Below are 17155 nucleotides of genomic sequence, written 5' to 3'. Positions count from 1 at the left end.
CTCTCTCAGCATTTTACAAAAATTCCATTAAATATATTTGTTTTGACTAGACTTGTCATGGAATGTGTAAGCAGACTTATTTATTTATTTGAATCTATTTTGATGGACACGGCTGTGCTTTTAGTTTGAATGGCTTACAAGGTTTATAAACACAATGAGCTATTTCAGACTCTGACGCTGTGTATATCTTTATTAAGATTCTTCTTTTTAATCAACAGTTTCGATGCTATAACAAAATCTGGAAATGTATCTCTATTTTTTGGAAATGCATTGTTTTGCTATTCATGATGGAATTTATTCCAACTTCAACATTCAAAGGTGATCATGAACAGCACATTTTTGTATGAGATTAAACTTTATTTTGAGGACAAATCATTAAACACACACACACAGCAGTGGGATGTTAGCTGTGTTAACTATGATACGTCCGTAGTCTGCTATCAAGTGCCACAATCCGATGTAAAGCTGCTGTCACCACTAGTGATGGTTCTGATGATTCTGAACATACAAATGCAGATTTTTTTTTTTGTATCATTTTCACAATAAATATGTTGTGACCAGTCTTCCGGTCTCTTATTTTGTTGAAGAACCAGCCAGTTTACGGCGCTGGATTGACAGATTGAAGACAAAGTATTAACAAACTTTTATTTGAGTAAAACAACAGAAGCAAACAGAAAATAAATAATGTAAGTTTCACCTGTTATTGAGTCATAAAGATGCAATAATTGTAATGCAGTTTCTAGCAGGAGGCTTAATGCTGCTGACAAATAAAAGAGCTGTCTGATAGTTTTTCTAGATAAAATGTTGAATGTTGAAAATAACCAACCTACACATAATGCCTATATAATACTGATTAGAAAGGGAATACACTCTTGGTGAATGGGAATCTAAAGAATACTAAGTTGGCCACTTTTCCAGTTTTTTTTTTTTTTTTTTTTGAGTTGATGTTTAAACTCCATTTATTGGACAAAGTTGTCAGTAATTGCACGTTATACTATAGTCTGATGAACTGCGCCTGTTCATGAGGAGGTGCATGCTTGTGCCATTTGATCATTAGCATAAACTATGCCAATAGTGTTACTGTGTACTGTAACAGACTGGTCTGACATAAAGGTACACACTAAAAACACATCTCAAACGCAAAGCCGTGATGATGAGAGGCATGAAGGAGCAAAATGACTGCCAGCGTTACACTGTTGCTGTGCCAATGAAGCATGCCAGTGAAATGACAACAATATTAGTAATAAGAAATATGCTTTAACTGTTACAAATGCAGCAACTGGTTATGTTGAAATGAAAATTTGAATTAAAATCATCTTGTACTTTAAATCCATTTCATTTTTGGAATGAAACAATCATGCACATTATTGCATTATGACTTCAACGGCAGACGTTCTGCACAGCATAAGACCAACCAATCAGGCCTGAATCATCCATACATTTGGTTCGAACCAAAGAGAAATTTCAAACACAAACTGACAGTAACAGCTGCAAGTGTGTGGCCTGGCATGGTGGATCTCAGTGTATACAGGTGCTGTGGTGATGAGCTTCCTTTTGAAGGTTTGCCAAAAGGTCTCTAAGCTTGGCATCAAGTCCTTCGAGCTTTGTTGACTTCTGAAGGATCTCACCCTGCAGCCTTCTGAGGGAATCTGCTTTTCCTGGGAAAGATAAGAAAGATAAGACGACACAGAGTGACTACGGATCTGAATAAAATCTGTGCTCACACTCATGATGGAAATGTTGCTTTCTCTGTCTGCAGATTTTGTTTTTTTAAAAGAATTTCCCAACAAGCCTTAAAAAAAAACAACTCTTAAACCATCATGTAGGGTCTGGAGCAAAAGACAATAATAGTCACAGATGCTGTAAATTAAAAAATACGAAAAACAGTCAAGAGGTAATATTTGTACCATATTTTCTACAGTCGTCAATCAAAGAATATTCTAATGTCAGCTCACAATCAGCACTTGGAATCAGTGAGAAAGAAATCCTCTGTGGATTTATTAATTAGTCTCATTTGCGAATAAACAACCAATACAGATTTATGGCCGTATTACCTTCAAGAGCCTTCATCATGCTCTCGGTGGTATTAACCAGCGTTCCAGCATCTTGCTGCATCTTGGCCAGTCTAGTCCCCATCGGCCCCATCTCTCCACTCGTCCCACTCGCATCTTTAACTTTAAGACGATCAAACTGCTTCTCCAAAGTCAACAATTCCTACAAAAAAAACAACAACATACATCTTTGCATTAGCATATCACACTATTTTTAAAAAAAAAATTAAAATTCAATTCAAATTAAATAATTGAAACAATTGAAACCTATTAAACAAAAGCCCCCCGTAGCAATTAAGATGACGTTTAAGACACTGCGCCTTGTAACGGTGAATTCTCATATTTCAATACAGAGCATCTATAGCAGGCCTCTCACATTTCCTGCAGCAGCTGCTTCATCCTCAGCTCTCTCCGCATTTTCTTGTGCATCCCCGGCTTGCTGTTCTCCATTCTGGAGCATCCGTTTCAGCTCATCCAGCTGGGGTTTCATGAGCTTAATCAGCATTGACACATCATCCAGATTCTTCCCCGCTGGATTCAGCTTGTCTTTAGCCTGGATGGAAACATTTACACCTAGTGAGCAATTTTTATTGGAAAAATTTAAAAAATGTTTTATGAATCTATGCCTCCTACATTAGTCAGGTTGTTGTTCAGGTTGTCAATGAGATCCATGCTGTCTTGCAGTTTTTCCTCCAGGTCAGATTGTGATCCCTCTGCGGACCTGAAGCCTTCCAGAAGCCCATCCACATCAGCTTTCACTCCCACTGCAATGTCCCTGTGAATGTGCAACCTGTGAATACATTGATCTGCAGGGCTGCCCTATTAAACTAAATCAGTGTTGTCCTCTACTGGACCAAAGTCCTGCTCTAGATGTCCGATTTCTATTTATCTTTCAGGGACATGATGCTCTTATAGGGTTTTTGGGCCCTATGTAGTTTTTTTCAACGTTTCTGTATACAAATGACCGACAAACATCAGTGGAGATTCAGATAAGCACTGAAAGTAGACATAGAGAACCCAATTAAACAAATAAAACTGAAATATTACACTTGTGTATTGGTATTTTCTGGAACAGGAGCCAATATTACATATCTGTGAGGTGCAAATGTAAGTTTATTTAAAGGCTAAAATCTGTTCAGGAGCTTTCTGAGGAGCTCGGAAAAAAGTTTTAAACGGTATAATGTCAAGGCCTACCTGGCATTCTGGGCCTCCTGCAACAGTTTCTTGGCTGCGTCCAGCTGCGGCTGTGCGTCCTCTAGTACCGCTGTGCTGTCCGGTAGATTGGCTGCTAGATTCTTTAGCTCCTCCAGGTTCCCCTTCAGAGAAGCCAGGCTAAGGGGAAGTTTGGCTTTCAGGATCCAGTCACTCACGTTCTGGATATGGTTCAAGTTGGACGATGGGTCTGGACACACAGAAATGGGAATACTTGGAGATAAATGACAAAGGATTTACACTTCAGCGTCACCTTCTGATAAATTCATGCAATATTAGCCCAGTGTACTTTCACCCTAATTCCATTGGTCAATCCATTCATTCCTAACAACCCAAAACGATCTCTACCTGACAGGAAGTCTTTGAGCTCTTTCACGATGTCACGCGTCTCTTTTAAGTCGTCTTCTAGTTCATCTCTGGTCGACTTCATCTTACTGGACAGCTTCTCTGCAGACTGCCTCACCTGATTGGTTGTCTCTTGTGTTTTCTGGAGCTAGGAGACAATGCAAGTTATATAATCATTCAAAAATTGTTAACCGTTAGTCCAAATATAATATTTTATGTAATATTGTCATGCTTTTTCAACGGAGCGTGTCTTTGGAGCTGATAGAGTGAGTGTGTACCTTCTCTGCAGCCTCTGTGATCTTTCTTGTGAGATTGGCCAGTCGGTCCTTCACATCCTTAGCATCAGTGTTTGCCCTCTTGCTCAGAGGCAGAGCACCCAGACATTTTCCCCCCTTATCACAAGGTGGGATTCCCTCAGATGGACACAAGTCACCAGCCTCACACTGGAGAGGGGTGCAGGGCTCTGAGAGAATGCTACCACACACCTGAAACACAACACACAAACATTGTAGGTGCGTAGCAATTTGAGGACCACTGGTAGGCCGAGGAGGTTGTTTCTGAAACATACTGCAAAGCTGTTTGCTCCTGTCACACAATCACACACTATACTTTCTGAACTGACGTCAGCAATGCAAAGTACCTGTTTGGCAACAGGAGCGAGATCAGGCTGGGAGGCCATGCTGTACTTCAGTATGCCCAGATCTTTGGTGTTGGCTGGCTGAACTTGGTTTTGAATGTCCATAGTCTCTTCTCTGACATCAGCTGACTCCTTTATGGTGTTACTGCTGTCATTCACCTTCTTGGCTGCATCTGTAGACTGATCGTAGGCATTCTTGATGGCAGTGATGTCTCCTGAACAGAAAATCAGCATGAGCATATAAATCCATCAACAATCCTTAACTAAAACGTAAAAATGTTGCTCATGTGTCTTTGTTTCTGACCTGCATTGCTAGGATTCACAGAGTTATCCAAGGCACCTTTCTTAGCTTTGTACACCAGAGTGAGGCTGTCCAGCAAAGCCTGCAGTTTGTCCAGCTCTGAGTCCAGAGCAGGAGTTTTTACCAAGGGTGAAAGGTTGTTATTAACACTGTCCAAATTGTCCCTGAGAAACAATGAGAGTGTTCTGTTAGGCATCTCAATAGACTACATTCACAAATATGTTTGAACTTTCAAAAGATAAATATGTGTCCCCCTGAAAATCTACACAGTTCTTCACCTCAATTTGTCCAGCTGAGACAGAGCATCTTCAACCTGTCTAGCGCTACTGGGTGGAAGGGAGATGGAGTCCCGAATCTGGTTCAGGCGGATTTCCAGGGTCAGAATGCGTGGTCCAAAATTTCCAAGATCACCAGCACCTCCAGGACCAGAGGGTATTCTGGGAGAAAGTCTTTCCAAAGCTAGACTGAAGTTCTGACGCATGGTATCTAGGGTGAAGAAGCAAGAGGGGCAAAACTCGCAGGCAGGGAAGGAGTCACAGCGTCCTCGACTGCAGGAGTCACAGCGAGCACCGGTAACGCCTGGCCGACACAAACAGAGCCCTGTCTGCTTGTCGCAAACTTCTGGAAGGGTTCCTTCAGTATCACACCGGCATGCTGGGGAGGAAGAGAAAACACATGAACAGAAGATAATAATTTCACAATAAAACACCACCTGAAGTAGAGCAATTTAGTCAGTAGTCAGATTTTTATTCATTTGTTTATTATTTATTTTTGCACTCTGGCAGAGAGAATGTATCACCATTCATCAGTAAATAAATGTGGTAATCAAAAGATGTCTGACTCACGTTGGCAGCCTACGAGAGGGTCTCCATATGTGTTGTCTGGGCACTCAGTACATGTGCGGCCTCCAAAGCCTGGTCTGCACTGACACTGACCTGTGAGCTGGACAGAAGGAAGAAGAACTGATTTTAATATCCTTACCAGTGAGGACAAATATGAACTGAAATCCTACCATGTATTCAGGGACAGAACATATTCAACCTTAGAAGAAAAGTACAAACTGTGTAGTACATGTGGGACTGGCCATAGTCATAGTATGTCCATAGTACTGTACAAATATACACAAACCTGTCACAGATCTTATACCAGTCTTATGCTCTAAGTGTAGACAGTTGAAAGAGAGAACGCTCTCTTGTACATTTGAAGTAAGTACATGCTGTAGCTCAGTAAATTCATCATATTAATGAAATACCTGGTCACAGGTATCACTGCTTGACCGAGTGGGGTCACAGCCGCAGGGTTCGCAGCGTTCTGACAGGAACGGCTTCCAGTAGCCTTTTGAACACTTGTCACAGTTCAGGCCATGGAAGTGGGGACGGCAGGGACACTGGCCCGTCAGCAGGTCACACACATCTGACAGCGAGCCAGCTGCAGAGCAGGAACACTCTAGAGAGCAGGAATAAGACACATACAGTGTGGATATTTAGAACATGTGCAGACTTTCATGAAAACCTCAGGGTACAGTATGTGATGTACCGACTCTGGACATTAGGTGTACTTATCAAGACGCATGTGGTGAATGCATTTACTGGAGTAAGAAGGAGACAAACTATTCACAACTAGTACTTCAGTAAAAAGAAAAAATACTAACACTACTCTGTAACAGTTCCTCAACAGGCTGATACATACAGTATGTCAGTGTAATCAGAAAAATGAACCTACTGGAAAGTAGAAAATTGTGAGGACTATTACTGTATACCGTATACTGTATATTATTTTTAATCATGCTCTAATGTATTATAAATATTTCATATAGCTTAGAAGTATTCTAAGTCATTTGCTGATTGTTTTCTCAAGTCTGTATGTAAATTGAGTGAATAAAGGAAGCCCTCTCATTTGAGAGTCTAGATGAACGTTTTAAAAAAACAACTAAAATGATGATCAAATTAGTTGCTAATTAACTTGATAACTAGTAACAAACTCTGCCACATGAATGTAGTTGAGTTAAAAAGCATATTACCATGAAAAGTAAAGTATTTAAGCCCTGTACTTGAGCTGTGCAGTGATTTATATACTGTAGGTGTTAGATAACTCACTGGTGCAGCCCAGGGGGTTGGAGGTGCTCAGGCTGTGGTATCCTCTTGTACAGTGGTCACAGCGGGGACCCTCCACATTCACTTTGCACTGACAGGAGCCTGTGCTGTCATCACAACGCCCCCCATTTACGGTCCCCTCAGCACTGCAGATACAGCCTGGCAGAAACACAATCACAAGCAGAGCTTAGTGTCAGTGGTATTCTGTGTGTTTGCACTACAATGTGCCATGTGAAAAACCTGACTTAAAGTTTGGACTTTCATTCACTTACGTATACAGGCGTCGGGGCGGTCCATTCTGCTGCGGGGGTTTGGCTGGTATCCCGGGGCACACTGATCACACTTTGGCCCTGTGGTGTGGTGCATACAGCCATCACACACACCTCCACTCTTCCTCCCACTGGACTCATACACTGTCTGATCAAAGTGACAGCGCTCGGCATGGTTGTTACACTCACAACCTGAGGACGGGACAAAGGCGTTAGTAAACATGATACATAGGGCATGTTCAGACCTTGCACTAACATCCGATCTGGACCATCTAGTCTAAACGTACCTAAAGTGGCCAGTTTTAGGCACGTGTGTTCAGGCATTAACATGCATTTCCAAATGCGTTCTGAGTTTCACACTCATCTGCGGTAAGTAGAATATTTTAACAGCTACTGTCTCTAATGGATCTCTACTGTTGCTCCAGAATCAAGAACAGCATTGTTTTATGTGTGTGTGTCATGACTTTGGCACATTTTAAGTTATTATGTATTGATCTCTGCCCTGACCTGCACAAAAATCACATTATAAATCCAACCCTGGAAGTTTCCATAATCTCTGGCAATAAAGATAAACAAAGACAGCAGACCACTTACCATACAAAACAAGCAAAAGTTACTTTAATATAAAATATGTTGACTAGTATAGTGGACTTCAAACATTATGGGTGCACTGGTGGAAATATCTTTTATATAACCCATTGCATTGTAATGAAGTCTCTTCAGTATGTTTATTGGATTTATTAGAAGAGGGACATCCTATAACATTGGTATTGGTGGTACTTAAAATATGAATTGTATGCATTTGATTACATGCCTTAACTTCAAACCTCCATAACCTCCTGCTTAGGACCTATTTTCCAAGTTTCTAGTTTAGAACTTCAGAGAACCAGATATAAACCAGTTATACATTGTGAATGTTGGACCTCTATCATTTAAATTTTTAATTTTACCCAAAGATGGAAATGTTGGCCAAATAAATAGAGCTCATAGAGATGTGAAACATGTGTGGGTGGTCTCACGTTTGCAGGTATGAGTGTTTCCCTCTACCGCGGGTCTCCAGGGCAGATCATTGTAGAGGTCAGCACAACGCTCGCAGTTTACACCAGCTGTGTTATGTTGGCAGTCACACTGAGGGTTAACCTGCAAAGAGACAGAAAGAGAAAAAAGCATTTTAAAATAAATGTGATGATTAGAGGACTCATATCATACATCATTCACTAAGCTGCAACACAAGAGGAACAAGACAAACACAGATAATCATAGATACATACATCTGTCTAAAGCATACATGATGATGATGATACAAATACAAGATACACTGATCAGGCATAACATTATGACCACTGACAAGTGAAATGATTAACACTGACCATCTTGTGACAGTACAATGTTCTGCTGGGAAACTTTTAACCCTGGCGTTCATGTGGATGTTACTTAGACATGTAGCTCTCACCTAGACGCTTTAGGAACAACTAAAACAAAACAAAACATGAAGAACAGAACAAGGTGTTGACCTGGCCTCCAAATTCACTAGAAACTGATCAAGTAAATGTGGGATGACCCCCCCCCCAACAACATTCTGTTGCCAGACACCACAGGACACCCTCAGAAGACCCATGTCCATTCTCTGATGAGTCACCACAAGGGAGACCTGCACAATATTTGGAAGGTGGTCATAATGTTATGCCTGATTGGGGTATAGGTGATGCAATCGATAAAATGCCCTTCCCACCTACCTGTATGCCGTTGGGCAGTAGATTGTTGTATTGTTCTTGTAGGCATCGGTTGGCATGTCCGTGGCACAGGCAGCTGCCCATCACCTTCATCTCCTTCAGGGCGTAAAACCTACTGAGAGCTCTGCCTGGCAGACGAGGCACATCGCCCAGCTCCGTCATCCTCACCCTCAGTCCCGTTAACCCAGACACATCTGTGGATAAAACAGCTGTTGGTCAGCATGCTATAAACTTGGACTGGGTGTATAGCCCTTTTCAGTTACAACCCAGGGAATCATAATGACCTGACAAACACTTACCTTCAATTTTTTGGCTGTTGGGAGCTGAGACATAGGCAAACTGACGCAAAGGGCTGAACTCAATCTGGAGAAGAGAAATATATGCCATCACTTTTTAGCTGTCACAGATCACAGGTTTTGTTTTGTACTGTTCAGTGATGTAAGTGATATTGCTAAAACTAAAGTTGTAGAGTTAACAGTGGCTGCTGACAATAGATTGCTTGTTCTTACGTTGTGATCTTGGTATGGGTTTGCTCCAGTAGGGGGAAGCGTGTAGCAGTATGTCTGGTCCAGGGTAAGAGGAGTTGCTGTGGGGACTCCAGGAAATGATTTTTGACAACTTGCAGCCATGTATAGAGCTGGTTGCCATGTCTGACCATTATCAAGCGTCCTTTCTATGACCAGGGCACTGGGACGAGGTCCCTGCAGAAAAAAAACAGAGAAAAAAGTATAAATTACAGATTTTACATTAACCTAAAAGGAAATATGTTTTCCAAGTAATTACTGAGGAAATATTTCATCCTACTGCATGCATTATATTTATGGAAAAAAATATTAGTTTCTAATATTACTGTTAATTTACCTTTTTATTTTGGATTTTGCAAATGTTACTATTCAGATTAATTTCCTCAGGACTGAAACATGAACTTAGTGTATCTCAGTGTGATACAATGAAGGTGCTTGTGGACATTTAAGATTATTGTATTTGATCATTTGTGCACCGACATACAAAGAATCTTTAGATCTGTCTGGATTGCCCACTGTATCTTACCTTGAAGCTGAGCACCAGGTTGTCAAGCTGGAACAGGTTATAGAGGTCCAGCTGGAGAACAACTTCATTTACATCTACAGGACACAGAAGAAGACGAGCGTTAGACAAATTGTTTGATTTCATAAAAGTCATGGTATTCTCTGGACATTGTTTAGCAAAGTTTTGAGCTACATAACAGGCCCTCTGCTGGTTAGGATAGCTCATAGTATAGAAAGTAATAGAAAGTAAAGAGACAAAAGACAATTGATGATGTTTTAGCAATCATCAGCAGTTTTTCTGCATCAGTACTGAAGCCTGCATGCTTTTTTTCAGTCCCCACCTTTCCTGGACTGCCACCATCTGCCTGGTGCAGAAGTAGACAGGACATTCTGCACAGTGTGGGCCAGCTGACTGTTTGGGTTCCTGGAGTCACATGGACAGCACTTCATTTTCCTCTGAGAGAAACAAAAGACATAGAATCAAGGCTACAGGCTTTCATTGTAATGTGTGTTGCATGCATGTGTGAAATTGTGTCACTGTGAATGGCAGGCTTGTGACCTAAAACTGACCAATGGACCTGAGACCAACTTTTAAACTGGGCTTTCTGCCATGCCAGATAAGCTGTGTCACTGAGCAGGTCACATAGTGTCCAGAGGGACAGAAAATCTAAATGCCCGATGACAAACATTATCAGGAGACATGTGCTGCTCTTGTGTTTTGCATGGATTCAGATTTGTGACACAAGGAACTTGTGGCCACAGGGAAAACAAATTCACTCACATTTATTCACCAAACTTTTTCCACCTCACCAAATTTGAATGAACTGGTGGTAAAATTCAAACCGAGTTCCTCTCCAAGAATAAAAACATTTTGAGATTTTCTTTTAAGATTCATTTCTGAACACTACACTGAAATCAACATCTGCTCTTCACGTGCTGCTCATGCACACAGACCCTGGCTGTTTCCCCTGCAGGGAAAAGTTCTCTCTGGCTTGCTGATTGTTACAACATAAGCCAGCTACGTGTCTCAACTCATGCACCACTGTAGACACAAACTTATAATGGAAATGGTTTAAATTTGCTTTCCATTAAGGTAACTAAAGGTAAGGAGAAAGCACAGCTAACAGGATTTATTGCATCAACATCAGAACATTAAGTACATCTTTCAAGATTAAATATCCACTGTGATTAGAAGCAGAATTGTGAAATAGTTTACCTTCTTCCAGAGGGTACAAACTGAGATAGCTACTAGCAATTAGTAATCAGACAAATGAAACTGGCTGCAGGGGAAGCTGCTTAACAGAATAAGTGAACATTCCTCTGCACTGGGTAGTACTACTCCGATGCTGTATAAAACCTGGATATGGACATACAATACCAGGCCAAAAAAAACGTCTCCACCTGGATTTAACTAAGCAAATAGGTAGGAGATTCCTATTGGATAATTACTGCATGGGTGATTATCTTTCAGCTGACAAAAAATTATTTAAGCCCAACTGATGAGTAGCTTCTCATTTCCTCAACAACCATGTCTAAAGACACATCCTGCGGTCGTGGAAAAGATGTTAGTCTGTTTGAGAAGGGTCAAATCATTGGCATGCATCAAGCAGAGAAAACATCTAAGGAGATTGTAGAAACTACTAAAACTGGGTTAAGAACTGTCCAACGCATTATTAAAAACTGGAAGGATAGTGGAGAACCATCAGGGTAAGAAGAGAGGCAGATGAAGTGATGCACCCATCATGCCTAGTGCCTACTGTACAAGCCTGTGGGGGCAGTGCTATGATCTGGGGTTGCTGCAGTCTAGGTTCAGCAACATTATGTGTCCAAAGAATGAGGTCAGCTGACTACCTGAATATACTGAATGACCAGGTCATTCCATCAATGGATCATATTCCAAGATGACAATGCCAGGATTCATGGGGCTCAGATTGTGAAAGAGTGGTTCAGGGAGCATGAGACATCATTTTCACACATGGATTGTCCACCACAGAGTCCAGACCTTAACCCCATTGAGAATCTTTGGGATGTGCTGGAGAAGGCTTTGTGCAGTGGTCAGACTCTCCCATCATCAATACAAGATCTTGGTGGAAAATGAATGCAACACTGGATGGAAATAAATCTGGTGACATTGAAGAAGATTATGGAAACAATGTCACAGCCAGTGCTGTAATCATGCATGAGTGTGTGACCTTGTTTGTTTTTGGTGGTGACTTTTTTTTTTTTTTGGCCAGGTACTTTGGTCCTTCTCTTGCACCCATAGCATACATTATCTCTGAGTTGTCTTTAGCTCAGTGGGTTGCAGACATGCCAGTAAAATACAACCCACCCACATCCACAACTACCCCAGGTCCTACACTGACCCCTGCTATATTATCTGTAAATTTGATTGTTTTCTTTGCATTGCAAAAGTGAGAAATTTATCTAATCTCAGATGATAAGGATCCAAAGGTGTGTCTACACCATTTGAAATACTTCTTCACATCACTTTTGCCAGTAAAATCTGACAGGGACATTCTTAACTTAACTTTCTTAACTGTCTAGGTTAAAAGTGATTCTGCGGGGAAATTTTTTTGTGGTTTGTGGCTTTTGGCCATGCAGTGTGTCACCGCAAACACACTCTGTTAACATTTAGCCAGTGCCAGCTCAGGTGTAAAGTGTAAAGTCTAAAGTGGACATTATGATGAAATTAGTTAGCTAAATTTATCTGCTATCTTGGTCTGTATTGGCACCAAAGAGTTATATTTTTGACTTATATTAACTGCACTACAAAAAGACAGGAAGAAACAATACAAATAATATTCTCTATATATCCCATCAGATACATCAGTTAGACCAACAGGCCCGGCGTAATGTAGTAACAAAAATCTGTCTATTACAAGCATAAGCTGAGGAAACTTTACTAGCTTGGGTACATTATAGAATATGAGGTGATTTTCTCAACTGTAGAGTGCAATTAATCTAACTTTACAGTTTGCACTAATGGTGAACTAATGGGAACATGTTTGTATTTCCGCAATTTCTATTTTCTACTCTTGAAATAAAATAACACTGTACATAGATGTGAAGCTGAAAAGCGGTAAGCCTTTAAAAAGCATTTTTTATGTCTGTTAATTAAGATTAAAATAACTTTTTAAATGCAATAGTTCTTTCTGAATTCTCATCATGAGTTAACACAACCTGGATCTTATTTCTGGCATAAAATCTGATCGTTTACTCACCCATATAACTTTGGTGTCATTTGGAGTCGTTTGGACAACATTTAGCCCCAGTGGAGCGCAGCATATATCCATATAGTGGGAGTGACTGGGGCACCGAGACGCAGCCTCTAAATAACACATTATCTGCTGCGAAACTTGTTCATTTCACCAATATTTTGTTATGATACACTAGTGCTATTCCCCGTTGAGTCTGGAGTTACCTGTTATCTATTCGCGCCATGTTGCAAAAAACTACCAGTAACAAATTACAGGTAACCAAGCCGACCGTCACGGGTGCGCGTGGTGCTCAGAGATGACATCATCCAGGTCTGATGATGATTACAGGTAACTCCGGACTCAACGGGGAATAGCACTAGTGTATCATAACAAAATATTGGTGAAATGAACGAGTTTCGCTGCAGATAATGTGTTATTTAGAGGCTGCGTTTCGGTGCCCCAGTCACTCCCACTATATGGATATATGCTGCGCTCCACTGGAGCTAAATATCGTCCGAACGACTCCAAATGACACCAAAGTTATATGGGTGAGTAAACGATTGTATTTTATGCCAGAAATAAGGGCCAGGTTGTAAAAAACGGTAATTCCCCTTTAACTGTTCAACTATTTTTTAAAAATGACCTTACAATCTTTCCATGATTTATTGACATGATAATGCTATGGCACAAGACTAAACAACATCTGCCAGAGATTATTATTTTATAATTTATGCACTTAACCATTTGTTTTCAAAATCTGACACCCACATCTGTATGATGAAGCATACCCAACAAGATCCCACTAGTTTTCTACACCTCTGATGGTAGTTATTGGTAGTCATGAGTACATGTTTGTATGTGTCAGCTCTGAGGTGCAGCTGAGTGTTCCTGCCTTCCTGCCACTCCCTGTCTGGACGAGGTGTGGCTCAGTTTAAAACAAAAAAAGAAAAAAAAATGGAAAGCACTTATCAATAGGACAGGGTCCACGCCTAACACACTATTCATGTCCCAAGGCTAATCCAACACACTACACTCTGCTCTGTAACCTTATCTGCTCTGTGCTTATTGAAGCTTATGTAACATCAGCCTGTCTGTCTTAACTGCTGTTTGTCTTTTAGGTTGTGTATTATAGAAATTTAGAATAAAGAACACTGGGACACAATCTTTGAAGGTAACTTAAATTGATCTCCTAAGCCAGATCCAAGTTTATTTACCATTAGGCACTTATTTCCAGCCTGCTAATTTTTTCCTCAGCTATGTTTGTGAGGAACTCTAGCCTTTTCCATCCACTGCATTTATCTTCAGGATGGAGTTTTTAACCTTCAACTTCATGGACGACTTTTAGTATCTTTGACTGTGGTTTGGGAGCGTTTGCTGCCGTCACCCTTTTGTGTTGATGCCATCCCAAAGCTACAACAATGCACAATACATATCCCGTAGAACATTTACGTACATACGGAAAGTCTTTGGGGAAATTCTCACAGTGCAGTTGATAAATAATACAAAACATTAGCTAGATTAGACAGATGTGAACTACTGACTATGGTTTCACTAGAGGTATATCTGTATTGCAAACGAAGAATTTAATCTCACATTGGAAGCTACCTTTTTTGCAAGAATAAAAGTTGCAACACTGCAGCCTTGAATCTTGCCCACTCTGTGTCACTCTGTTGAATTCACATTTCAAAATCACAATTTACATTCTGTAACTGCTTGTGCTGAGGCAGCAGACAGACATCGGTCAAAGAGTACAGTTGCAACATGATGTTCTGGCACTAAAATCAGACATATTTCACAAATGAAAAGCAAACCGCCGCTGACTCCATCATGCACGTCTGTCTGTTCCCACTGACCTCTGCACTGCTTGTCTTCTGGGAGTAAAAACCCCATATGAAGACCCATAAGTCGCCTGTGTGATACCAGCTGGCTGAAGCAATGTCTGAAGTGGGGCTTCGCAGGAAAATATGTTGGTGGTGAATTTTGGAATATCTTCTACATTTGAACTAAACAGTTTTGGAAATCAACTCGCCTTCTTCTTCAGAGAGGTTTGTCTTGAAGTTTTGGACCTAATGTTTTTTTTTTTTTTTTTTTTTAGATGTATAGACATTACAAGTAATATAGTTCAAAGGAAGACTAACACAAATTTATTTTTGTTCCACAAAGATAAGACACAGAACTGTTGTCCTACCTGCTGGTAAGGGGTGCAGAACACCTCGGAACCGGTGAGGCCGCAGGTGGACGAGGCCCGGAGCTGGCCAGCCCTGCCCAACAGCAGGTCATTGGTTGGTGGATAACACGCACCCCGGGTGCAGTCATTCTGGGCCTGTGATACTGCTGCTATGGCTGCCAGAAGGAAGGAAATACAACCAGAAATACAATGTTACTGACATTTATCAGGACTACAGGACTATGGCTGAAAAAATAGAACTGCTTTATTAAATCTTTATTAAATCTGTACATATGGATTTTCATCTAATGTTTTTTTTTTGGTTTTTTTTCTGACTCGTGGAGGCAGTGATCTTGAAAATTGATTTTTTTTGCCATACAGCACAGTGTAAAATGAAATAGTTTAGTCTCTGAGCATTGTATCTGTAGACTATATTTACAATATTGTGTACTCTCATTCAGAGTAACACCAAGATCTTATTAGATACTTCCACAGTAGATGAGCTCCTTTTATTACAGTGTGGTAAATGGTCTTGTTTTTGGTACTCCAGGCGCTTTATAATCACCCTGTCACACTGACACATCGTCATTAGCTCAAGTACACAAACATTCACACTCCAGTGCCAAGCACAAGGAGCAACTGAGGGTTCAGTGTCTTGATCAAGGCATGTTCGGCATGCTCCTCTGGTTTTGTGGACGACCTGCTCTACCTACTAAACCACAATACAACTCCAGCAATAATTAGATAATTGATCATTAGTGCACTATTTTAATGTTTTAGTCATTTCTCAAGTTGAAATGACAATATTGTGTTTGTTAATACCAGGAGCGACTACTAGTTACTGTTAACAAACATAAATTCTTTCATGGTTATCAGCTCTGTAACCATTTGGTTTCAGTGGTTGAAAACCCCGCTTATAAGTTATCATCTCCCATGGATTTAGTATTCCAACATTTTCTGGATAACGGTGAAGTTGTAAAGTTAAAGACAAACCTGCAAAACAGAAAGCCACCAAAAATAAATCATTACATAAAAAAGAAATAAGAATAAGGGAAGTACCATACCAGCTAGAAGTAAAAGTATCCTCATGTTGTGTTCCTCTCGTGAATAAGTGTTTGTTTCTGTCTTGCGGCTGCTTTATACGCCGTCTCACCTGGACAGCATGATACAGTCTGTGTCAGACTCACACCCTTCTGAACCACTCCCTTTACTTTATGAATCAGAGCGCTCACACGCACTCAGGCATGCAGACAGATGCAGACATGTTGGTAGCACACACACAAGGAGCCATTTACCTAAACAAACTTGTGTGATACATCACTATTATGATTTCAACTGAGCTGAAATGATCCATTGAACTTGTAATAATTAAAAATAAAAATAGTTTTTTTTTATCCAGCTATTCAGGGTCCACCAACTTAACCTTTCACTTCACACATATGCAGCTTCATCATCATGTTGATACCTTTGGTTCTGACCAAAAACAGTCAAAACTAATGATGTTCTCATAAGTCTCTGCTGTGCTTTGCATTTACTGCCTATTACCAACTGTAAACATGCTTACACATTAATTACAGAGTATATTCTGTTATTATATTCACAAAAAAACTACATGAAACAGCTTCTCTAAACTGTTAATACTTAAGAAATGTATGGAAATTTGGTGTTGTATAAAAATATCTAAAGTGCTCATATTATTTAGGTTGTGGACCTGTAAACTGACACAATTCCACAGATCTCCTGTCTCACAAAACACTTATACTCTAAATACTCATTTAAAATATTTCTAGAATGACTGGATATTGTATAGTCAATAGGTTTTGCACACATGGTCACAGTGTATTAGGCCACATTTCTTTTCCTCAGCAGCTCACGGAGACTGGAAAAATGAGAAACTCAGATTCTTTAAATTCCAGAATTTTCAACAAACGTGTTCTGACAAAGTCCAGGACATATTCTACACGTATGTTCCGAGACAAAATGCAAGAGATTTGTTTCATTAGGAAAAAAACACAGTGCTTGGGAGGGGACACATTGTCACTCAGACAAGAAGAGACAATCCATGCCCTGCAGGCAGAGTTTAAGCTTTACCAAGCGGTGTGGTAACGTGCTTGGGTCCTTT

General features: G+C 40.4%; 1 protein-coding gene across 1 annotated transcript; it reads right to left on the bottom strand.

Moving 5' to 3' along the window:
* Positions 1–46: 46 nt before the first annotated feature.
* lamb3 (laminin subunit beta 3) lies at positions 47–16375 on the bottom strand. Its single transcript, XM_084542858.1, has 22 exons — positions 16098–16375; positions 15055–15209; positions 10011–10125; positions 9692–9765; positions 9151–9342; positions 8941–9004; positions 8645–8835; positions 7928–8048; positions 6912–7100; positions 6643–6798; positions 5799–5992; positions 5392–5488; positions 4825–5200; positions 4550–4710; positions 4249–4460; positions 3887–4093; positions 3612–3756; positions 3246–3453; positions 2685–2826; positions 2428–2604; positions 2055–2214; positions 47–1658 (listed from the first exon to the last, which is right to left on the bottom strand). The coding sequence occupies exons 1-22, from the start codon at positions 16120–16122 to the stop codon at positions 1519–1521; spliced, it is 3501 nt and encodes a 1166-aa protein (XP_084398984.1). The 5' UTR covers positions 16123–16375; the 3' UTR covers positions 47–1518.
* Positions 16376–17155: the final 780 nt, after the last annotated feature.

This window comes from Chelon labrosus (genome assembly GCF_963514085.1).
Source record: "Chelon labrosus genome assembly, chromosome: 4".
Classification (NCBI taxonomy): Eukaryota; Metazoa; Chordata; class Actinopteri; order Mugiliformes; family Mugilidae; genus Chelon; species Chelon labrosus.
This window is presented reverse-complemented; position numbering and strand designations above follow the sequence as displayed.

What these genes read in the sequence shown, in the direction of transcription:
- lamb3 (XM_084542858.1), bottom strand. Translation starts at nt 16,122, where the DNA reads ATGAGGATACTTTTACTTCTAGCTG. An exon ending in CAGGAGGCCCAGAATGCCAG is followed by an intron (nt 2,827 to 3,245) that starts GTAGGCCTTGAC and finishes GCACATTCACAG; the next exon opens with GGACATTGCAGTGGGAGTGA. An exon ending in CATGATGAAGGCTCTTGAAG is followed by an intron (nt 1,659 to 2,054) that starts GTAATACGGCCA and finishes TATCTTTCCCAG; the next exon opens with GAAAAGCAGATTCCCTCAGA.